This window comes from Rhinoraja longicauda, chromosome 17, assembly GCF_053455715.1.
Source record: "Rhinoraja longicauda isolate Sanriku21f chromosome 17, sRhiLon1.1, whole genome shotgun sequence".
NCBI lineage: Eukaryota > Metazoa > Chordata > Chondrichthyes > Rajiformes > Arhynchobatidae > Rhinoraja > Rhinoraja longicauda.
Genome location: NC_135969.1, coordinates 9,585,388 through 9,609,760, shown reverse-complemented (window position 1 = coordinate 9,609,760; position 24,373 = coordinate 9,585,388). Strand labels below are relative to the sequence as shown.

General features: G+C 43.5%; 2 protein-coding genes across 5 annotated transcripts in view; both read left to right on the top strand.

Annotated features, from left to right (window-relative positions):
* The window catches only part of itih3a.1 (inter-alpha-trypsin inhibitor heavy chain 3a, tandem duplicate 1), a 37,882-nt gene extending 27,947 nt beyond the window's left edge, over positions 1–9,935 (top strand). Inside the window, 6 exon segments of the mRNA XM_078414060.1 lie at positions 585–602; positions 3,063–3,176; positions 5,482–5,683; positions 6,257–6,429; positions 8,256–8,367; positions 8,467–9,935. Coding sequence (XP_078270186.1) covers positions 585–602; positions 3,063–3,176; positions 5,482–5,683; positions 6,257–6,429; positions 8,256–8,367; positions 8,467–8,629 — 782 coding nt within the window. The 3' untranslated portion in view covers positions 8,630–9,935.
* An 11,243-nt stretch (positions 9,936–21,178) lies between these two features.
* Positions 21,179–24,373, top strand: part of LOC144601728 (inter-alpha-trypsin inhibitor heavy chain H3-like) — a 79,041-nt gene continuing 75,846 nt past the window's right edge. For 3 of the 4 annotated variants that reach the window (XM_078414051.1, XM_078414053.1, XM_078414050.1), the window contains exons 1-2: positions 21,179–21,304; positions 21,397–21,453. In XM_078414051.1, coding sequence (XP_078270177.1) covers positions 21,218–21,304; positions 21,397–21,453 — 144 coding nt within the window. In that variant the 5' untranslated portion in view covers positions 21,179–21,217. The remainder of the gene's footprint in view (positions 21,305–21,396; positions 21,454–24,373) is intronic. The other variant, XM_078414052.1, reaches the window with a different exon arrangement.

Sequence of the window (24,373 nt, the reverse complement as noted above, 5' to 3'; positions counted from 1 at the left end):
TTGTACGTTCTCCCCGTGACCTGCGTGGGTTTTCTCCGAGATCTTCGGTTTCCTCCCACACTCCAAAGACGTACAGGTATGAAGGTTAATTGGCTGGGTAAATGTAAAAATTGTCCCTAGTGGGTGTAGGATAGTGTTAATGTACGGGGATCGCTTGGCGGCACGGACTTGGAGGGCCGAAAAGGCCTGTTTCCGGCTGTATATATATGATATGATGATATGATATCATCAAAAACACAACCAAGGTTTGATTTGACAATCTGTTCTGATGTGTAGTCTGCTGGTGGTGGGGGAGTGGTAAGATTAGTTTGAAATACACCGAATCATATAACATTTCTGGAGATGTAGGCAAAATGGCCACATCATTTTTTTTGTTGAACACTGCTTGCCTGCAGATTTTTCCCGCTGTGTGGCAGCATAAATTATTTTCAAAAGCAATTACGTTTCTATTAACATGCCTGGCATAGTTTATTATCACATTGTAACTCAGAAGATGCAGCAGGGAAGTTCAGTGATGAAATATCTTATAAACTATTTTAGTTTTTGGATTAAATATTAATCGCCATTTTTTATTTTCTCCACAGCTTCCCCCTACATGTATGGTAAGGAAAAAAATTGGTCCTTTCTCGTTTCACATTGCTGAACTAACACACCTTTCAAACGTATCAATTCACATTTTAATCTAACAGGCAGGAAAATATTAGGTGATCCATCGAGACAGCTGCCTGCTCATAATGCGAGCATCATGATTAACTATTTCCTCTCTTCTTCCTCTTATACAGATGGGTAGTCTGCAGGGAAAGGCAAAAAAGGCAAAATAAAATACTCAGCACCAATCAGGGAAAATACTCTGGGGAATTTTGCACCAATTCCTTCATCAAAGACCTAGTTTTAAAGCCATTCAATTTTTATATCTGACCCATATTTTGCTTGGGCAGCTTACAGCCCAGTGGTATGAATATTGATTTCTCTAACTTCAAGTAACCCCGGCATTCCCACCCACTCTCTCTCTATCCCTCCCCCACCCAAGTCGCACCAACTCCTTGTTTTCACCCATCAAATAGCTAACAGTGGCCTGTTTCCTTTATCATCGTTACTTTTTTGCATATCTTTCATTCATTGTTCTTTATCTCTACATCATCGTCTATATCTCTCATTTCCTTTTTCCCTAATTAGTCTGAAGAAAGGTCTCGACCTGAAACATCACCCATTCCTTCTCTCCAGAGATGCTGCCCATCCCGCTGAGTTACTCCAGCTTTTTGTGTCCATCTCCTGTCAAGGACTAGTCTTGAGGATGAACGGTCACTATACTCCATATAATCAATGTCCACCTATTCTTCTCAAGAAGGATTACCTAAAGAGCAAATCTGCTGTGGCAGATACACAGTTTTTTAGACCCATCTTCCTAATCTGTGGAGCTGAAATATATCTATGCCATCTATATTTTTAATCAGTTTATCAGGATATTGCTAAATTTGCAGGGTTTAAAAGTGGGCCAAAGTCCTTGGGCATATCTGAACAGTGCTGATTCTTCAAGCTAGAATTCATTTCTCTAGTTTTCTTCATGGCTTTTTTGGAAAACGTGACATCATCGCTTTGGAAGCAGATTAAAGTTCGGTGCACAACAATAAATTTGATTTACCCATAAAAACATTGTCTATTACATCCATGAGGATGAGGAAGAACTTTTTCAGTCAGAGAGTGGTGAAGGTGTGGAATTCTCTGCCTCAGAAGGCAGTGGAGGCCAGTTCGTTGGATGCTTTCAAGAGAGAGCTGGATAGAGCTCTTAGGGATAGCGGAGTGAGGGGGTATGGGGAGAAGGCAGGAATGGGGTACTGATTGAGAGTGATCAGCCATGATCGCATTGAATGGCGGTGCTGGCTCGAAGGGGTGAATGGCCTACTCCTGCACCTATTGTCTATTGTCTATTGTCTATTGTCTATGATATGAAAATGTTTTCATTTCCAGAGGCTAGTCAGCGAATGTTTTTAGTTGCTTTTGCCTCTCCCACTTCCCTGCTGTTCTCCTCCAAGTTTAATGCCTTCCATGCTAGAATTTCTTCCAACGTTCTTATTCCTATTAAATCTTTCCCCTCTCAACATAAACCTATAACTCGTTGTATTCACCCTATCTATTCCCCTCATGCAGCCTATTACTGGGCAAGCGGCACTGTATCATATTTTCCAAAAGCATTGAATAAAATAGCTATACAGACCAGGGGGTCCCAGTTTCAGTCCTTGGTACAACAATTAATTACAGCTCTGCTGCACTGGGAAGAGAAAACGAAGCAAAGATGATTGCAGCTTAGCTGAAACAAGAATGTCTACCAAAGTCAGACTGCTGTGGCAATAATTGTGCACTGTGATGCTGAACACAGTTTAAAACAAAGTTGCAGGTAATCGGATTCTTGAACAATGTGTGAAGAAACGTTACTTGGATACGATGCCAGAGATCGCGAGGCAGTCTTTCCCCTATAAAAACCCTTGGTAATCCCACTCACACATGGTTTAATACCTTGAGGAGAGGAGGTGCTCATAATTGTTACACCATCAATTGAGACATAACATGTATCAATGATGATACACAAACTCCACCACAACGTTCTGTTGCTGCAAAAATTATCGAACTATTGTCATCTGTAGAATATTAAATGGAATCCATAATTAAATGCACAGATTATGAAGTGCGGTGAGCTATAATAATCAAATTCAATATTTTTACTGCTTTTAGAAATGTGGGGGAAAGAGCACAACAATAGGGTATTGTGTTGATTAACGATGTCCTTTATGGCCATAGATTTCAATTGCGAGAACTACGCCAGCCCAATTTTCAATTTTGAACTGCACCAGCCCAAAGGTCCAATTTTCTTAAGCATTTCATAAAATTATGTAATATCATAATGGTTTGATAAACCCTGATTTCTCGACATCTTCAGAAATTATAGCGACAGGAAATGACTGTGTTTCTTTCAAGATTCTAAGAATAATTAAGTTGAAGTGCCACGGACACAAATATTGTTTTATGAAAAATTCTAAGTTCTAAAACTTTACAACTCTTTGAAGTTGACAGTGATCCCCACTTCGTCATTTCATCCAACAACCACAGTGATGCCACTTGTTTCAACATTGATGGGAAGCCTGGTTCAGTTCTAAACCTGATCTCGGATCCACACACCGGTAAGTCTGCACTGTGCCTTCAATACGATACGACACAATAGAACTTTATTTATCCCAGGGGGGAAATTGGTCTGCCAACAGTCATAAAAACACAACAAGATTCATGTCACAAGGAAGAAAAACAGAGCTGAGGATTTTCAGTAATTCAAAATGCACCTTGACTCAGTGGTGACTATAAAGCAGAATTTGATGGCAGCCTGGCTGAATTGTTGAATGTCAAAGTAAGACAAAAACATGAAAAATATTATAATGAAGTAAATGGTACACACAATTAAGATTAGTGATTTATTCAAGTGGTTTTTCACTTTTCAGCGTCACCATCAAATCACGCCAAGTTATGAATATGCACTTTTGCACTTAAAAGTTACAATACAGAAACTCCATTGGCTCCATGGAAATCCAATCCACCTTGTCCCACTCCTCTAGAACTCTCCCTCTACCCCTTAATTTAACTTTTCAGATACCTATCCTCTCCATTCTTCACTATTCTCCTTGGTTACTGAATCATTGAGAGCTACAGCTTAGAAAGAGGCCCTTCGGCCCACTGAGTCCCTGCAGACCATTAATCCAATTTTCATGCAAAACCAGAAAATATAAAAATAAATAACCAGTTAATCAATATATTTTATGGTGCGTGACATTAGAACAGACTTTCATAGCGTTATAGAGTCATTCAGCTTGGAGCCAGACCATTCAGCCCACTATGCCCATGCCAACCAGTGTGTACCCATCCATATTGATCGCAGCTTCCACCATTTGGCCTGTGGCGATCCATGCCTTGATCCATCCAAGAAAAGTCAACAGTGTTTAATTGTCACATTCACCAGGAACAGAACAATAAAATTCTTCAGTGCTACAGCTTAGCAGGCATATTAATACAATAATATATCAAAATCAACGATGGAATAAATGATCAAAATGCCAGGTAACCAGAGCATAATAGTGCAAACCAAAGTTTGTTGCTGCCCCAAACAAAGTCCATAGTAGATTGTTGCTGAGGCAGGGTTGCAGTTAGTGTGGTTCAAAAGCCTGATGGTTGAAGGGAAGAATTTGTTCTTGAACCTGGAGGACCTGTACCTTCTTCCCGTTGGTAGCAGTGATTTGAGAGTATGGCCAGGGCGGTGCGGGTCTCTGATGATATTTGTTGCCATTTTGAGGCAGCGCTTCTTATAGATCCCTTCGATAGTGGGGCGGTCAATACTCGCGAGGGACCGGCAAATGACCGCCGTTTTCTGCAACCTCCTTTGTTCTCGGGATATCTGAGTTTCCGAACCAGGCCGTGACACAACCAGTCAGAATACTCTCTACTGTTCACGTGTCTAGGTCCGATAGAGTATTCAGCGACGTGCCAAAACTCCTCAATCGCCTGAGGAAGTCGCCGTGTTGATGAGCTGTCCTTGTGATTGTATCAATGTGCTGGGCTGAGAATAGATCTTTAGCCATGCATTCAAGGTAGTCCATGAAGGCATTCAAGGGGTACTGATTGAGAATGATCAGCCATGATCACATTGAATGGAATTATGAATGGCTCGAAGGGCCGAATGGCCTACTCCTGCACCTATTGTCTATTGTCTATTGTCACCAGTCGCGGGATGAGAAAGGTACCCCTCGGATTACCTCTAAATCTTTTACCCATCATCTTAAAGGTAGATCAGTGTATTTCTTAAATTTTATCCTTTGGTTTCAGAGTTGTCACATACATAAATTAAATAACATTTCCCCAAATAGATCCTTAGAAATTCCACAGCAGGGATTTTCTTACCCGAGATCATCTATCCCATTGCCAGTATTTCCTTTCCCTCAGTTACAAACAAGTCAGCTGCTCCGGGAGATCATCGGTTCATCTGTTTCTCCTTTGGTCCCCTTTAGTTTAGTTTAGTTTAGAGTGTAGAAAGAGGTAGGATTCGGTGTAGGATTCGGCCCAGTGTAGGATTCGGCCCACCGAGTCCGCGTCAACCAGCGATCGCCACACACTAACACTATCCCCCACACACTAAGGGACAATTTAAAATTTTACCAAGCCAATATGCCTACAAACCTGTACAGCTGTGGAGTGTGGGAGGAAATAGATCCTGGGGGAAACCCAAGCAGATCACAGGGAGAACGTACAAACTCCGTACCGACAGCATGCACAGTCATGATCGAACCCTGGCCTCAGGTGCTGTAAGGCAGCAACTCCACTGCTGCACCACTGTGCCTCCCATAACATTCATCACATTCATAATTCCATTCTATTGTAAGATGATACCCTGGATTTTTAATTATCATTTAATTAACACTAATGTATTTTTACATTTACTTGAAGGTTTTGTGGTAAATGGGCAGTTGATTGGAGATAAGAAGGTAGAAAAAAACGACAAATTAAGTACCTATTTTGGAAAATTTGGAATAATGAACAGCAACATGGATGTAAAGGTTGAAGTATCAACTCAGGCGATCACAGTGTTTCATGGAGAGGACAAGATGGTTTTCCCATGGTCAGCAACAGCATCTGTAACAAAACGGAGGTATGATTTATACCGTCACATAGCAACGTTGCATTTGTCTTTCAGGAAACAATTGAAGGCAATGCAAATAAAAATATAGTCTTAGTTCTATTTTTTGGAAAATTCCTGGTAAATTAAAAACGAAATTTGTACAATGTAAATATGAGGAACTGCAAATGCTGGTTTACAAAAGAAGACTCAAAATGGTGGAGTATCTCAGCGGGTGTGGGAACCTCTGGAGAGCATGGATAGGTAATGTTTTGCGACCCTTTTGCAGACCGATTGTGTCGGGTTAGTGAGAGCTGGACAAAGCTTGGCGAGTGACAGGTGGATACAGTGATGGGGCGAGAGAGGAGATTGTTAAGCAGATGGTTGGACAAAAGGCCAGAGATTGAAAGGCAAAAGGTGTGAGATATTTGTATGTTTGACAGACACAGGTCTATCTTGTGGAGATTTTGATTAATATTAATAAATATGCACACAAAAAAGCAAAGCTAAAAGGGTAAACAAGAATTATGTTAACATCACACATTCTGGACTGAACAGCAGAAAATAATCGTGAACGCAGCGTAACTTGTTGCATTTATTTCCCAGCTTCTCCATCTCAATTGTGAAAGAACGTAATCTCACACTCAGGATGGGGGACGATGCAACGTTTGTCATCGTGCTGCATCGCGTCTGGAAATATCATCCTCTACACCGCGACTTCCTGGGATTTTACACACTCGACAGCCACAGGCTCTCCAGCGTGACCCACGGACTACTCGGTATGTGGATTATTCACTCTATTCCTTAGAAGGCTTAGAAAGTTCGGCATGTCCCCATCAACTCTCACCAACTTCCACAGATGTGCCGTGGAAAGCATTTTATCGGGATGCATCACCGCTTGGTTTGGGAACAGCTCCATCCAAGACCGCAAGAAATTGCGGAGAATTGTGGACGCAGCCCAGACCATCGCCCAAAACCAACCTCCCTTCCATTGACTCCTCACGCTGCCTCGGCAAGGCCAGCAGCATAATCAAGGACGAGTCGCACCCCAGCCACCTCTTCTTCTCAACCTCTTTCAGCTGACTGGTTAGCACGCAACAAAAAGCTTTTCACTCTACCTCTTTTCACGTGACAATAAATTAAACTAAACTATTAAACATTGGGCAGCACTCTAAGGGGTTATGGCCCTTGCGTGACGGTGAAGTGGTCTTTTGCTTTAAAATAACAATTGAGATGCAATGACAGTGACAATGAATGCTTATAATGACTGTGAAAGTTGCCTTCCTCACGATCATAACTCAGCCTTCTGCACTGTCACAGCGAGGCCAAACACAAACTATGTGGAAGCTGCTGACACATATATAAATGGAGCAATCAACTGGAAGCAGCACCTCTTGGCCCACTTGGGTAGTCTACAGCCCATTGGTACAAACATTGAATATTCCAAACCCCCACTCCTACCAGCCCAACCAGGATCTCCCTCCCTTTATACACCTTTTCCATGACCCCCACCATACCATTTGACTCACCCTCTCGTCTCCTCTAATCTGGTTCCATCTATCACCCACCAGCCCCTGTTTCACCCTGGTCACCTTCCCTCTCCAAGCTTAGTCCTGCTGCAGGTTCGTGTCCTGAAACATCGACCTTCCCTTGCCCCGCAAAGATTTTGTTTGACCTGCTGAATTTTTCCAGCAAGTTATTTTCTGCTCCACATTCAAGTCTCTTGACTCCCCTAAATTGTACAATGTTAGATTAAAACTGAAGGTACAGATTAATTCAATTATTAATTCAATAATTCATTCCTGAAATAAATAGTGAAAACATTAGTTCACTCTGGTTAAGGGGAAATCAACCCAGAAGTAATGGCGATAGACACAAAAAGGTGGAGGGACTCAGTGGGTCAGGCAGCATCTCTGGAGAAAAGGAATAGGTGACGTTTCAGGTCGAGACTCTTCTTCAGGCTGAGAGTCAGTGGAGAGGGAAACGAGATATGAAAAGGTACATAGAACAAATGAATGAAAGGTGTGCAAAAGGACAAATCAAACCAGTAACGATGATCAAGGAAATGTGGAGCCCACAATGGTCCATTGCTCCAGCATTTTGTGTCTATAGTCTGAAGAAGGGTCTCGACCCGAAACGTCACCCATTCCTTCTCTCCTGAGATGCTGCCTGACCCGCTGAGTTGCTCCAGCATTTTGTGTCTACGAGCCTGAAGAAGGGCCTCAACTCGAAATGTCACCCATTCTTTCTCTCCCGAGATGCTGCCTGACCCGCTGAGTTGCTCCAGCATTTTGTGTCTACCTTCGATTTAAACCAGCATCTGCAGGGTTTTTTTCTATTTTATTTAAAGTCATATTTAGCAAAATGAAGTGATTTAATTTCTAACTACGTTTTATACTAGATCAAATACCAAATTTCTTGCTTGCAAACTGCTATTATTATGATTTTTTGTTTTAATCACAATTTAACAACATCATAATCATTCATTGTACGTGTCTTCCTCACAGATACGATTAACTAGGAGGTGCATTATTCCCTGTGGGCATCCTGCACTGAAGTACTTGTCACATTGCAATTCAATCCGTTTTCCTTTACTCTGCTGCAGGCCAGTTTTACCATGGAGTGGATGCTGTGGTATATGACGTCCGCCCTGGTTTAGTTCAAGGCAAATCTGTTGCGACAATGGATGTGAAAGGTCACAAACTCAGGGTGACAAGGTATTATATCCAAGATAGCAAATTCTACTAACTTGTCCTATTCGCCATTTAAACAATCTCTGTAGACTTCTTACCTGCATTTATATTCCTATCTTCCAGGGGGTCCCAGAAAAATTACAGACTCAATCTGAAACAAGGTACCGCCATTCCATGCTGGTTTGTTCACTTCAACGGAAAAGGATTTATTGACGGAATTCCCACTGACTATGTTGTTCCTTCGTTATTTGATTATTTTTATCCAAGTGGTGAGATGGGATGGTGAAAATGTTTCCCTTTGCCATCCCTTTCCTGGTTTTATTGTTCAATCACTACATCTTAAAAAATGATACAGCTTTGCGCATTTCCTCTCTTTCAGTCATAGATCCCTGCAGACATTTATAATGGACGTTGCACATTGAGCTGACGAGTATCAATCACAATACCTCGTGGACAGACGCACAATGCTGGAGTAACTCCGCGGGACAGGCAGCGTCTCTGGAGAGAAGGAATAGGTGACGTTCCGGGTCGAGACTCTTCTTCAGAGCCCAAGACACCACCCATTCCTTCTCTCCAGCGATGCTGCCTGCCCTGCTGAGTTACTCCAGCATTTTGTGTTTATCTAGCATCTGCAGTTCCTTCCTACACAAAGTACCATGTGGTATCAACTGCAATTGTCCATTCACCTGATGACGGCACGTGTTAATATGGACTGAACTCCCTGCCAACTGAGTGGGAAAGATTAAAAAAAACAGTTTCTGCCAAGCTTACTAGTTTAATTCAATAACCACTTTAACACAATACCAATGACTTCAGCGGCACTGATGACACTAGAACAAATGCTCTTCCAGTTCCAATGATGATAACAAATAGAGGGTGAAGTTTCCAAAGTACTCCCTGAGGTGAAGCAATGCACCAGACTAATTTCTGTTTGAGGGTAACTCCATTTTGAAAAGTTGGAAAGATCCGAAGATCCAACAGCAACAGGTTGATTCTGGCATCATTTTTGAGGGAAGCTCCAAAGGGGGGGATATTGAACGATGCCTCTGGTGCCCACTTACTCATCGTGGGATAGAAGGAGGCCATTTGGCCCACAGCTTTGGTGCGACTCTCAGAAGAGCAATCCCTTGGGAAAACAGGCAATCCTTCTTCTAACCCGCCCTTCTAGGCCCTTTTACATTAAGCACCTTCCATCATCTCCATGTTACACTACAACTTATTCTCTCTCGCATGTCCATCAACTCTCCTTTGATTTGTTTTGCATTTACCTACGTGGAGCATGAGTGTGGGCAGCGGTATGAGACCTGAACAACTGATGAAAATCCAAGCACTCGGGAGGAGAACATGCAAACTCCCCCACACTTGCAACACCTGAGGTCAGGATTGAATCCGGGTCACTTGAGCAGTGGGCAACAGACCAACCACTGCAACGGCTTCCAAAATGGTGTATGTTGAGAAATAGTGCCCTCTGACACTGCTACTGTTTTACAGAAGTGAAGTCTCTTCACACAATCAAATAAAGCATGTAATTCTGCAAAAGATACCCTTACACAGAAGGCTGAATACATTAAATTATTCTGTTAATTTCAAAATATGTGCATTGTTGTTTTTGCTGTTCCTTTTGTGGTTTGAGATCTTCCATTAGATTGACCCCAATTTAACTCCACCATTTCTCAGGACTCTGGGTTTTCTCTCTAACTTTAGATTTAGTTTCCCACGTTTCACTGGAATGCAGTTTGATGCGCTGGTTTCATGTTTGGTTCCGGTGAGTTCCAAATCAGATTGCACATTTGATTTTTTTTCTGAAGTCTCCATTCACACATTAACCTCCACATGTTATTGTCTGCTTGTTAGCCACACTTTCCCTTCACAATTCCTTTCCACTTGGGACTTCCTTCACCTTCCTGAAGGAACAAAAGATAGGGCCAAAAGCAGGTTACAGGAATAGCAGAGGAACATATATTGTCCCTGTCATGTAAGGGAATAAAGTGGATTGTATGAAGTCCAAGGTGAGCTAGCCAAGTGCATTCTAAATTAGCTTGGAGAAAACATAGAAACATAGAAAATAGGTGCAGGAGTAGGCCATTCGGCCCTTCAAGCCAGCACCGCCATTCAATATGATCATGGCTGATCATCCAAAATCAGTACCACGTTCCTGCTTTCTCCCCATATCCCTTGATTCCATTAGCCCTAAGAGCTATATCTAACACTCTCTTGAAAACATCCAGTGAATTGGCCTCCACTTCCTTCTGTGGCAGAGAATTCCACAGATTCACAACTCTCTGGGTGAAAAGGTTTTTCCTCATCTCAGTCCCAAATGGCCTACCCCTTATTCTTAAACTGTGACCCCTGGTTCTGGACTCCCCCAACATGGGGAACATTTTTCCTGCATCTAGCCTGTCCAATCCCTTAAGAATGTTGTATGTTTTTATAAGATCCCCTCTCATCCATCTAAATTCCAGTGAATACAAGCCTAGTCGACCCATTCTTTTGGAAGGAGGGAAGGAGTCAAAGGGTAATTGTTTATCTAATTGGAGGCCTCCGATCAGTGGAGTGCCGCAGTGCTGGGTCCGCTAATTTTTGTAACATACATTAATGAGCTGGTTGGCAATGTAGTTTACAATGTTCGTAAGTGTGCAGATGACACAAAAATAGGTGGGAAATAAGAGGCAGCGAGGACGGTTATCCAAGTTTATGGAAAGATGTGGTTCAGTTGGGAAGATGGGCCAAGGAACGGCAAATGGAGTTTAACTCTGGCTGGTGTGAGATGTTTCACTTTGGTATATCAAGCCCGAGCAGCACTCACACAGTAAATGGCAGGGCCCTGGAGAGTAGCTCAACAGGGAGATCTGGGAGGACAGGTGCATTTATTCCCCAAGAAATGGTGAGTCAGGTGAACAGTGTTAGGCATATTTCCTTCATGGTGAAGAATATTGAGTACACAGTTGTACAAGTCACTGGTGAGTCCACACCTGGAGAACTGTGCTGTGTGTAGTTCTGGTCGCCCAGTTACAGGAAGGAGACACAAAATCCTGGAATAACTCAGCGGGACAGGCAGCACCTCTGGATAGAAGGAATGGGTGACATTTCGGATCGAGACCCTTCTTCAGACCGAGAGTCAGGGGAAAGGGAGAAGTAGGGATATGGAAGGGTATGGTGTGAAAACGAGAGACCTAAGGGGAAGGAGTTCAAAAAAATGTCAAGTCAAGTCAAGTCAATTTTATTTGTATAGCACATTTAAAAACAACCCACGTTGACCAAAGTGCTGTACATCAGTTCAGGTACTAAGAAACGAACATACAATGGCACACAAACATAACAGCACATACATCAACAGTTCACAGCGCCCCCTCAGAGGGCCTCAAACGCTAGGGAGTTGAAATAGGTTTTGAGCCTGGACTTAAAGGAGTCGATGGAGGGGGCAGTTCTGATGGGGAGAGGGATGCTGTTCCACAGTCTAGGAGCTGCAACCGCAAAAGCGTGGTCATCCCTGAGCTTAAGCCTAGACCACGGGATAGTCAGTAGCCCCAAGTCGGCCGACCTGAGGGACCTGGAGATAGAGTGGTGGGTTAGAAGATTTTTGATATGGGGGGAAAGCCTGTTTAGGGCTTTGTATGTGAATAGGAGGAGCTTGAAATAGATTCTGTACCGTACTGGGAGCCAGTGGAGAGAGGCCAGAATCGGGGTGATGTGGTCCTTTTTACGGGTACCCGTCAGGAGTCTCGATGTGGCATTTTGGACCAATTGCAGGCAGGACAGGGATGATTGGCTGATCCCAGTGTATAGGGAGTTGCAGTAGTCTAGGCAGGAGGAAATGAATGCGCGAATGATTTTTTCAATGTCGTCAAATTGGAGGAATGGTTTGATTTTAGCTATGGTACGAAGCTGGAAGAAGCTGGCTTTTACCACAGCGTTGACTTGCTTGTCAAATTTTAATGCAGAGTCAAATATCACGCCAAGGTTTTTGACATGCGGTTTGACTAGGGAGGATAGGCTTCCAAGGCTGCCTGTTATCGTTTTGATGGAGTCGGGCGGGCTGAATAGGATGACCTCAGACTTGCTCTCGTTTAGTTGAAGGAAGTTCTGTGCCATCCAACATTTTATGTCCTCAAGGCAATGTAAGAGGCTGTTTAAATTTGACTGGTTGTTGGGTTTCAGGAGGAGATAAAGCTGTGTGTCATCCGCATAGCAGTGGAAAGAAATGCCGTGCCTTTGAATGATTTGGCCGAGGGGGAGCATGTACAGAGAGAAGAGAATGGGGCCGAGGATGGAGCCTTGTGGAACCCCGCAGGAGAGGCTAGCTGGAGCAGAGGAATAACTGCCTATGTTGATGGCAAAACTCCTATTTTTGAGGTGGGAAACAAACCAGCTCAGGGCAGTGCCTTCAATGCCAACCGCGTACCGGAGACGGTCAATAAGGATGGTGTGGTCCACTGTATCGAACGCTGTGCTGAGGTCGAGAAGGAGCAGGATTGCACAGTCGCTGGTGTCGATGGCGAGAAGCAGGTCATTGTGTACCTTCAACAAGGCAGACTCTGTGCTGTGGTGGGCCCTGAAACCTGACTGGAAACTTTCCAGGATGGTATTTTGGTGCAGGTAAGGCAGTAATTGATTTAGAATTGCCTTTTCAAGGACTTTTGACAGGAATGGCAGTTTGGAAATGGGTCTGTAGTTACTAGGCAAGGTGGGGTCTAGGTTAGGTTTTTTCAGGAGGGGCTGGACCACCGCGTGCTTGAAACAGGTTGGAACGGTGCCAGTGGCCAGAGAACTGTTGATAATAGAGAGGATGCTGGGACCGGCTATTGCAATGACATCCTTCAGAAGGACAGTGGGGACAGCATCAAGGGGGCAGGTTGCAGGTTTCATGGTGGAGACAAGCTTTGCAAGGGAGGCTAGAGTGACGGGTTGGAAACAGTCCAATTTAGATGAACAGACCAGTGAGACAGCTAGGTCACGGGTGGGAGGGGAAATATTCATTCTAATGTTCTCAACTTTGCTAGTGAAAAATTTAGAGCATTCTTCACACTTAGCAGGGGATCCAACTAAGCTGGTACTGGGGGCGGGACATATGACAGAGTTAATAGTGCTAAATACGACCTTGGAATTATAAGAGTTTTTGGAGATAAGGTTGGAAAAATATTGTGCTCTCGCAGACTTTACTGCTTCCTGGTATTTGAGAAGATTGTTTCTCAGAATTTCGAAGGAAATTTGAAGCTTATCACATTTCCACCTCCGTTCTGATTTTCTACCTCCCTTCTTAGGGCTCTGGTGGTGTCATTGAGCCAAGGCCGACCTTTGGGCTTAGGCTTTTTCATTTTAAGAGGAGCAACAGAATCCAGGGTGGAAGAGCAAGTGGTATTAAATAAGGAGATGAGATCCTCAGTGCTGAGATGGGGGGGAGAAGCCTCAATAGTGCAGATGTTGGGGGCAGCTATGAGAGCCTCGGAGAACTTACTGGCAGTCAATGAGTTTATGTAGCGGGAGTAACGAACAGGGAAATGAGATTTGGCGGAAGGCAGAGATGCATCAAAAATAATAGCGCTGTGATCCGACAGACAAGCCTCAATAATTTCAATATTGCAGATTGGGAAACTGGACGATAGCACTAGGTCGAGTGTATGGCCTAGCTTGTGAGTGGGTCCAGTGGTAAGTAGAGTCAGATTGAAGGACTCATCCAGGTGCATAAATTCGCTCACAAGAGGCTTAGTAGGACAGCAAACATGAATGTTAAAATCACCAAGAATCATGACCCGGTCAAATTTGGGCAAAATTTAGAAAATTAATAGCTGACAGGAAGGCAACAGCGAGGCTTATTGTTGGAAATGGTGCAAAAGAGATTCACCAAGAGTTTAAGAAAATAACTGCAGATGCTGGTACAAATCGAAGGTATTTATTCACAAAATGCTGGAGTAACTCAGCAGGTCAGGCAGCATCTCGGGAGAGAAGGAATGGGTGACGTTTCGGGTTGAGACCCTTCTTCAGACTGATGTCAGGGGGCGGGACAAAGGAAGGATATAGGTGGAGACAGGAAGATAGAGGGAGATCTGGGAACGAGGAGGGGAAGAGAGGGACAGAGGAACTATCTAAAGTTGGAGAAGTCGATGTTCATACCATTGGGCTGCAAGCTGCCCAGGCGAAATATGAGGTGCTGTTCCTCCAATTTCCGGTGGGCCTCACTATGGCAATGGAGGAGGCCCATGACAGAAAGGTCAGACTGGGAATGAGAGGGGGAGTTGAAGTGCTCGGCCACTGGGAGATCAGTTTGGTATGTAGGTTAATTGACTGGGTAAATGTAAAAAATTGTTCTAGTGGGTGTAGGATAGTGTTAATGTGCGGGGATCGCTGGGCGGCGCGGACTTGGTGGGCCAAAAAGGCCTGTTTCCGCGCTGTATATATATGATATGATATGATATGATAATGCGGACCGAGCGCAGGTGTTGAGCGAAGCGATCGCCGAGCCTGCGCTTGGTTTCGCCGATGTAAATAAGTTGACATCTGGAGCAGCGGATGCAATAGATGAGGTTGGAGGAGACTCACCAAGAGTTTAGTTAGCTAGGCTTGCTGGTTGGAGTTACAAATAGGGAGAGGTTCAATGGGCTGGGACTTTTCATTTGCTGTGTAAGTGGCTGTGGGATAATCTTATTGAAGTGTACAAGTTCTTGAGGGGCACAGATTAGGAGAACACTCATAATCTACTTCCCAGGGTCGAGGATTCTGAAACTGGATGGCATGGGGTTAAGTTGTGAGGGAAGAGATTTAAGATGAAGCTCAGGGGCATCGCTTTCACTCAGCGGGTAGTCCATATCTGGAATGAGCTGCCAGATGGAGCTATGTGATTTATGAGCTTACAGGCACTGACATTGAAAAATGAGGCACAAATTACATTGAATTGCCATTCCATTTTAACTCTTCTCAGCACACATTCAAGTGGCAATCAATTGATTAGCTCTGACCCGAGTCAAATTGGGGGCTGAACAAACATGTCATGAAATCCGGTTGTGTTTTGCGATCCTTACAATCCATGGCAAAATCAATTTATGTCCTGAGAATCTCAGTTGAATTCAAACGCGAATCTCTTGGTCAATCGACTGAGTGCCAGTCGACCCTCTGAACTCTCCGTAATTGTTTATCCTTCAATATTTGTTCCTTGTGCACAAGCTCACTCACTCGGCCTCTGTCAAAGTCACGCTTTCTCTCAAACGCCCACGCACGGTGGTGCAGCGGTAGAGCTGCTGCCTGACAGTGCCAGAGACCCGGGGATCGATCCTGACCTCGGGTAATGCCCGTACGGAGTTTGTACGCTCTCCCCGTGACCGCATGCATTTCCTCCGGGTGCCCCTGTTTCCTCCCACACTCCAAAGACGTGCAGGTCTGTGGGTTAATTGGTTCCTGTAAATTGTCCCTGGTGTGTGTTTATGATGGAATTGGTGTACGGGTGATCGGCGCGGACCCCGTGGACCAAAGGGTCCCGTCTCCACGCTGTATCTCTAAAGGTAAAGCTAAAACTAAAAGCCAACTAAAAGCCAAAACTGAGGCCGTCCCCGAGGATTGAGAAGCACCTGTCTCCACTCAGTGCATTCTGAAGAATCCCCAGTGGGATATACAGACCCTGCCACACAGCTGAGCAGATGGAACCTATTTGTACGGCTTGCAAGGAATACTTTCACTGTTTGTACACGAGTTCCACGTTCTCCCACCGACCTCTGAGCTGCTCAGTGCCTTTCCCCGATGCTCTTTCTCCATTTCAATCGATTAACGGGCCGGGGTCTGTGTGTGAGGATGTTATAACCGTTAAATGTTTGCTGCATCCTCCATCCTGGACCTCAGAACAATGAACTTAGTTTAGTGTGGTTTAGTTTAGAGATACAGTGCGGAAACAGGCCCTTCGGCCCACCGGGTCCGCGCCGACCAGCGATCCCCACACATTAACACTATCCTACACACACACACTAGGGGCAATTTTAAATTTACCAAGCCAATTTACCGACATACCTGTACATTCGCTTTGGAGACCGAAGATCTCGGAGAAAACCCACGGGGAGAATGTACAAACTCCGTACAGACAGCGTCCGTGGTCAGGATCGAACCCGGGTCTGCAAGCGCTGCGAGGCAGCAACTCTCCCATTTGCGCCACTGTGCCGCCCACTTGTTGCAGAAAGGTCAGGGTCCGTTCTAAATGGCCTACCCCTTATTCTTAAACTTTGGCCCCAGGTTCTGGACTCCCCCAACATTGGGAACATGTTTCCTGCCTCTAACGTGTCCAACTCCTTAATAATCTTATATGTTTCGAATGTCATTGTGAATTGACGACATGGGGAATGAATGTTTACGTTGGTTGATGATATAGCGGCCAAATAGCATAGGTGTCCAAGATGGTGTGAAACGTCTTGTGGATTGTTGGTGATGCACGCAAACAGAGCGTGGGCTTTGTCGGCCTGCTTCCATGCTGTGTCTCTGAACTGAACTGAACTGAACGGAACGGAACAGAACATCTCAGCATTGTGAAATCATCAGCAAACATGTCCAATTCAGACCTCCTGCAATGGGAGGACTGACCTTCAACAATCACAACCATCTTCTTTTGTGCCAGCTGTGATTTAAACCACTGGAGTATTCTCCCCTTGATAGAGTCTCTCTCACTTAGTCTCTCGATTGCAGCTTTTTGAACCACGCCTGGGTGGAGCCTGGAGCCAAGTGATGGAGATTATCAGTGGATAAGTGCTGCTTGAACACAAAATGGTTCTGATCAAGATGGTGGACGCGTCCCATTGTGTAGCCTTTGTTAATTATGTTTTGTTTTTTGAACCTATTGCCTCTAGAGAGTGTTCAAACATGTAACCTTCAATGGATAGAAGTTACCTGTGATCCAGTGGCCTATACGATATGATACGATAGAACTTTATTTATCCCAGGAGGGAAATTGTTCTGCCAACTGTCATAAAACAACAAGATACATGAAACAAAAACATGAAATTAAAGTGATGAGTGGAAAGGATTGTAGGTGTTCAAAGATTGGGGAAGGGGGGGGAGAGGGGAGTCAGTTTACCCCACGACAGAAGGGGGACGAGTTGTACAGTTTGATAGCCACAGGGAAGAAGGATCTCCTGTGGCGTTCTGTGCTGCATCGTGGTGGAACCAGTCTGTTGCTGAAGGTGCTCCTCAGATCGAACAGTGTGTCATGGAGGGGGTGAGCTGTATTGTCCAGGATGCTCCGCAGTTTGTGGATTCCAAATATCCGCGATTCCAAACCATCCTCTTTTATTTCAAAAGAGAGACATATCGTGCGAGAGCAATTCAACAGGTCAGGCAGCATCTCTGGAGAACATGGATAGGTGATGTTTCAGGTCAGGACCCTTCTTTAGACTCTTTTATTTCGGGTCGCTTGGTTAAGCAGATGTCAAAGGTACATCCTTGAACTTTCTTCATTTTCTTCATTTTTCCTTGGTTGTTTCTTCATTTTCAATGTGCATGCTGGAAGGTCACCTGCTCCCCCCTCCCTTTGTGAATACCTATGTTAAGGTATTGGTTTATTATTGTCAGATGTACCAAGATACAGTGAAAACCTTTATGCTGCATGCTAAATCACACCAAACATGAGTACAATCAAACCACACACGTACAAAAGATAGTGGAAAGAAAAAAATAAACAGAATGCAGAACATATAGTGTGTTGGAAGGAACTGCAGATGCTGGTTTAAACTGAAGGTAGACACAAAAAGATGGAGTAACTCAGCGGGTCATACAGCATCTCTGGACAAAACGAATGGGTGACGTTTCGGGTCCCGACGTCACCTCGGCTGAGACCCGAAACGTCACCTATTCCTTTTCTCCAGAGATGCTGTTGGGCCTGCTGAGTTACTCCAGCTTTTTGTGTCTATCTTTGGCAGAACATATAGTCTTTCATATGAAGAAAGACTGGATAGACTCGGCTTGTACTCGCTGGAATTTAGAAGATTGAGGGGGGATCTTATAGAAACTTACAAAATTCTTAAGGGGTTGGACAGGCTAGATGCAGGAAGATTGTTCCCGATATTGGGGATGTCCAGAACAAGGGGTCACAGTTTAAGGATAAGGGGGAAGTCTTTTAGGACCGAGATGAGAAAGTTTTTTTTCACACAGAGAGTGGTGAATCTGTGGAATTCTCTGCCACAGAAGGTAGTTGAGGCCAGTTCATTGGCTATATTTAAGAGGGAGTTAGATGTGGCCCTTGTGGCTAAAGGGATCAGGGGGTATGGAGAGAAGGCAGGTATGGGATACTGAGTTGGATGATCAGCCATGATCATATTGAATGGTGGTGCAGGCTCGAAGGGCCGAATGGCCTACTCCTGCACCTAGTTTCTATGTTTCTATAGTGTTACGGTTACTGCGAAAATACAAATGAAAAACTGTGCAAGAGCCACAATTAGGTAAGTTGGAGGATTGGGACTCCCATTAGCTTATGCGATGCGTGTTCAATAGGCTGATAACAGCGTGGGAGCAGCTGTTTCTGAATCTGGACATATGTCCTTTTAAGCTTTTGGATCTTCTGCTTGAAGGGACAAGAGGGAACGATCGAAGTATAAGTGGTCCTTGATTATGCTGGCCACATTCCCAAGGCAGAAGGGAAGGGAGTTGAGGGGGAGAAGGCTGGTTTTTTGATGGACTGGGCTGCGGCCACAACTCTCGACAATTTCTTCCAGTCTTGGGCAAAGCAGTTGCCCAGCTAAGTTGTGAAGCCTTTTGATAGGATGCCTTCTAGGCGCATCTGGAGAAATTAGTAAGAGTTATTGAATACATGCCAAATGTCCTTTCTCTGCTGAGGAAGTAGAGGCATTGATGTGCTTTCTTGGCTGTGGCTTCAATGTGGTTGGACCAGGGTAAATTGTTGGTGATATTTATAACAAGATACTTGAAGCTCTCACTCCAATTCAACACCATTGATACAGATGAGAGTGCATATGCCACCCTGCTTCCCGAAGCCAATGACCAGCTCCTTTGTTTTGCTGACATTGAGGGAAAGGTTGATGTCTTGATATCATGTTACGAAGCTCTCCACCTCCTTCCTGTACTCTGCTTGTCGTTGTTCGAGGTCTGGCCCATAACAGCGGTGTCATCGCCATCTATCTGCACCAGCCCAGACCATCGCACAAACCAACCTCACTCCCATTGACCCCATCTACACTTCACGCTGCCTCTGCAAGGCCACCAGCATAATCAAGGACCAGTCTCCCTCTGGTCACTCCCTCTGCTCCCCTCTCCCATCAGGCAAGAGGTACATAAGTATGAAAATGCATATCTCCAGATTCAGGGACAGTTTCTTCCCAGCTGTTATCAGGCAACTGAACCATCCTATCACCAACTGGAGAGTGGTCCTGAGCTACTATCTACCTCATTGGAGACCATCTTTAATCTGACTTTGTTGGACTTTATTTTCACTAAACGTTATTCCCTTTACCATGTATCAATACACAGTGGATGGCATGATTGTAATTATGTATTGTCTTTCCACTGACTGGTTAGCACACAACGAAAGGTTTCCACCATACCCACACACGACAATAAACTTAACTAATCTGGAAACTTGCAAATGGGTCAGTGACTTTTGTTCATTTCAGTTGAGTTCCAATCAGGCTCCTGGATGGGCCTGATTTAACCTTTAATGGAGTCCCTGGTAATCCTCTCCTGGAGACTACTCCAGCTCGGGCTAAATTGCCACAACCACCACACTGGGACGAGGCCATGGACAGGGACAGCAGCTCTTGGCTAATGGAATGCTTATCTCTTTGCACTCTTGAAAGTTTAGTTTAGTTTAGTTTAATTTAGTTTAATTTAGTTTAGTTTAGTTTAGAGATACAGCGCGGAAACAGGCCCTTCAGCCCACCGAGTCCGTGCCGACCTGCGATCCCCGCACACTAACACTATCCTACACACACTAGGGACAATTCATCATTTTTACTGAAGCCAATTAACCTACAAACCTTTACGTCTTTGGAGTGTGGGAGGAAACCGGAGCACCCGGAGAAAACCCACGCAGGTCACGGGGAGAACGTACAAACTCCATACAGTCAAGAGTGTTTTATTGTCACATGTCCCTGATAGAACAATGGAATTCTTACTTGCTGCAGCACAACAGAATATGTAAACATAGTACACTGTGAACAATATGATAAACGAGAAAGAGAAATGAAAAGAAAGAAAAGAAAAAGAGAAAGAGAAAAAAAGAAAGAAAAAAAAAGAGAAAAGTTTGTGTGTATATATACACATACTCAGAAGTACACACATATGCAGACAGCACCCATAGTCAGGATTGAACCCGGGTCTCGGGCGCTGCAAGGCAGCAACTCTGCTGCAGCGACACCGTGCCGCCCTGAATGGAAAAAAATTCTGCCGCCCATGCACCATGGCAGAGGAAACCCTATAACAGCAGCATACGTTGTTTTTTTGCTTTGACCAATCTTTGGTTATCAGAAAATAGACAAAGTGTACTGTTGTGAAATTCATTGCTGGTAAAAGTAAGGGACCTACTGAACTCAATAACCCAATGTCTCAATGTCTGAAGAAGGGTCTCGACCCGAAACGTCGCCCATTCCTTCTCTCCTGAGATGCTGCCTGACCTGCTGAGTTACTCCAGCATTCTGTGAATGAACTCGATAACCAAATCATCAAATGAATTATGGTTCATTATTGAGCTCTTTGTACAGAATATTCTTCAAACTATTCAGGTTACGAAAATTTCCTAGATCATCGTTATTTGCTTTAAAACACAGTTTGTTTACATTACATGGTCTGCCAGCATTACACCTACGTTGTAGGAAAGAGGCCAGTGCCACAGTTATTTATTAATAGAGTACTGAATAAAGTCTGTGGTGTGTTTCTCTGCAGGGCATCATTCAAAATGAAGACCATGTTGACATATTTTTTACTAATTTCTATTCCTGCATTAATATCCTCTGATATAATAATAGAAGTAGACCGCCAACAGGTAATCCAGAATTTATACCAAGAAGTCTGAATAATAATTGTGTTAATTAATTGAAGTACTGTTTGAATCATTTCTTTTTTAAATTTGTGCAGAGTGACTATGTGAATCCTGGGTCAAGTATTTCGAAGTTGTCCCAAAGAACAGTGAAGGTATAAAGCAGAAAACTTGTGCATGTGATATTTCTGTACCATTTAACCACAGTGCATTATTGTGAAATTAAATCAGTGGTTTAATTCAATGATATGTTCTTGTCACATGTGCCTATGTACAGTGAAATGCTTACAGAGATCTTTTTGTTTTGCAAAACTAATCATGCTGTACATTCCCACTCTGGAAATAATCAAAAAGTCTTATAAACTACAACTGAAAATATTTTCTAACCACCAAGGCTCTCACCAAAAGGTTAAGTTTGCCAGGCACAATCCCGATAAATGTTCCAAATGATTCTGCATGCAAGCGTGAACTAATCCCCAGTTGAATCCTCGTGTTAGTTTACAATCGTACAGTCGCTGAATAGTGTGTAATTTGTTCGAACAGTTCAATGTGAGATTTATGTTCCATTGGCAGCACCAGTCTGCTGCCGAGCAAAGATTATTACAGTCAAGGATCAAAGATTAAGATGCTATTACTGCAGTTTAACAATATGTGATTATGATGGCGGTCGGTGTAAAGCATCATTAATTGCACTGTTGGTGGTTAAGTGACTCTACCAGAAACACAGAGCAATAAACTAGATATTTAAGTATTCCCAGCATTTTCTGTTTTTGTTTCAGATTCTTAGCCTTCTGCAGACTGCTGAAGAGTTTTGATGTGATTTGTTTTTTGAAGAAGTGTCGCGGGGTCTAGGTCTCAGATAGAGTAACAGTGTATGGACAATAATAATCCCAGCAATGCAGCTGTAGAGTTGAAAATCAGTTGGTAATCTGATATATTAAAAAATACTGGTCAATAGCAAAATGACTAGATTGCCTTATAATCCCATCTGCTTCACTAATGACCTCCAGATAAGAAAAATCAACATCTTTACCTGCTCTGGTTTATATATGACTCCATTCCACAACGTGGTTAACTCTTAACTGGCCTAGCAACACAGAATGGTTGTCTAGAAAGGGATGTTGGTCTTGTCAGTGTAAGAAAATAACTGCAGATGCTGGTACAAATCGAAGGTATTTATTCACAAAATGCTGGAGTAACTCAGCAGGTCAGGAGAGAAGGAATGGGTAACGTTTCGGGTTGAGACCCTTCTTCAAACTTGGTCTTGTCAGTGATGCTAGGTCCTGAAATACCAATATGATTTTAATGACACTCTATCACTATGCTTATTCCTGATTCTTTTGAATAATGTTTTAACAAAGACGAATGCTCCAAATTTACTTTGTGCTAGAATAACAGAAAAGTAGCCAATTGAAACGTGGACTGGTAAGTTTTGTTATCAATTATTGTAATCAACGGTACTTTCTTTGTTTAGTGGTGAATTAGTTATTTCCTTTAATAGACACAAGCCCCCCATTTGTAGGGCATATCAGCTCATTCAATGGAATGTTATCACATGTATGTCTGTGATATGCATTGTGTACTTTGGCCTGATATAGTGATCAGTGTTTTAGTTTTAGTTAAGTTTAGAGATACAACACGTAAACAAGGGTCCACTGAGTCTGCACTGACCAGCAATCCCCGCACATTAGCACTTTCCTACACACACTATGGACATTTTGTTCACATTTACACCTACAAACCTGTATGTCTTTGGCGTGTGGGAGGAAACCGAAGATCTCGGAGAAAACCCATGCAGGTCACGGGGAGAACGTACAAACTCCGTACAGACAGCACCTGTAGTCGGGATCGATCCCAGGTCTCTGCTGCTATAAGGCAGTAGCTCTACTGCTGTGCCACCCCCATGGCAAAAGGACGGTTGTTTTAACTCCTCTCAAAGAAAACTGTGACTCAGGTGCTCCAGAATCAAGTTCCCTGCTGCAGGACTCCTTTCATTTCACCATGTGTAGGTGGTTGTGGAGTCCAGGAACAACAAACTCATTCAGCAAGCTCAGCAGTCTGTCATGGAGGGAAGAATCAGTCTGCAGATTGTGACAAACAAAATATAGATTGCATTTAATATTTCAGAAAGCAAAATTAAAGTTGTCTAAATAGGGAAGAGATGAGAACTTATTAACAAACTTTAAAAAACAATAAATTGGTTTCATTTTTTAAATAATTGGAATATTTTTTAATCATGCAATGGGAGTGAAGTTTCACACATATAAAATTAGAAATTGTTCCAAGGTGGCAGAGACTAGGGTATAACAGGCACACTATTGTGTGGCACCATGGTGGCGCAGCGGTAGAGTTGCTGACAGAGACCCGGGTTTGATCCTGACTATAGGTGCTGTCTGTACGGAGTTTGTACGTTCTCCCGTGAATGCGTGGGTTTTCTCCAGCTGCTCCAGTTTCCTCCTTGACTCCAAAGAAGTACAGGTTAGTTGGTTATTTGGCTTTGGTAAAAATTGTAAATTATCCTTAGTGTGCAGGATAGTGCCAGTGTACAGGGATCGCTGGTCGGTGCGGACCAAAGGGCCTGTTTCAGTGCTGTATCTCTAAACTGAACTAAAATTAAGCTATTGAGACTTTATATGAGGTTACAGATCATTCAAAAAGACTTTGGGAGCAAATAAAATACTGAAAATGGTGGAAATCCAAAAATAAAAGACTAATATTTGAAGCTTTCAAAAAGATTTAGCAGGTTTAGTGGACTTTACCAAATTGACTCTGTCTGGATTGTTGCTCATATTGAATCACCAATTCTGCGTCGATTGTACATGTATGCTCTGTGGAGGAAATAGGTATTCCCTGTGGTTTCCTGAATTTGCTCTTGCGTTTCTGTGACCATCAATGTTGAGGGTCATCTCTGAGCACTGCAGTTTTGTCTTCACTGACAACAATCAGTAAGAGGAGCCATTGTTCATTAGCCAATCTGTTGTATTATGGGGAGAGGAAAACTTCACAGCATAGTACTTTGTTAACTTTTGCAAAGGCAAGTATATCTTTTCTTTGGGAGTCCACCTGCTCCATTTG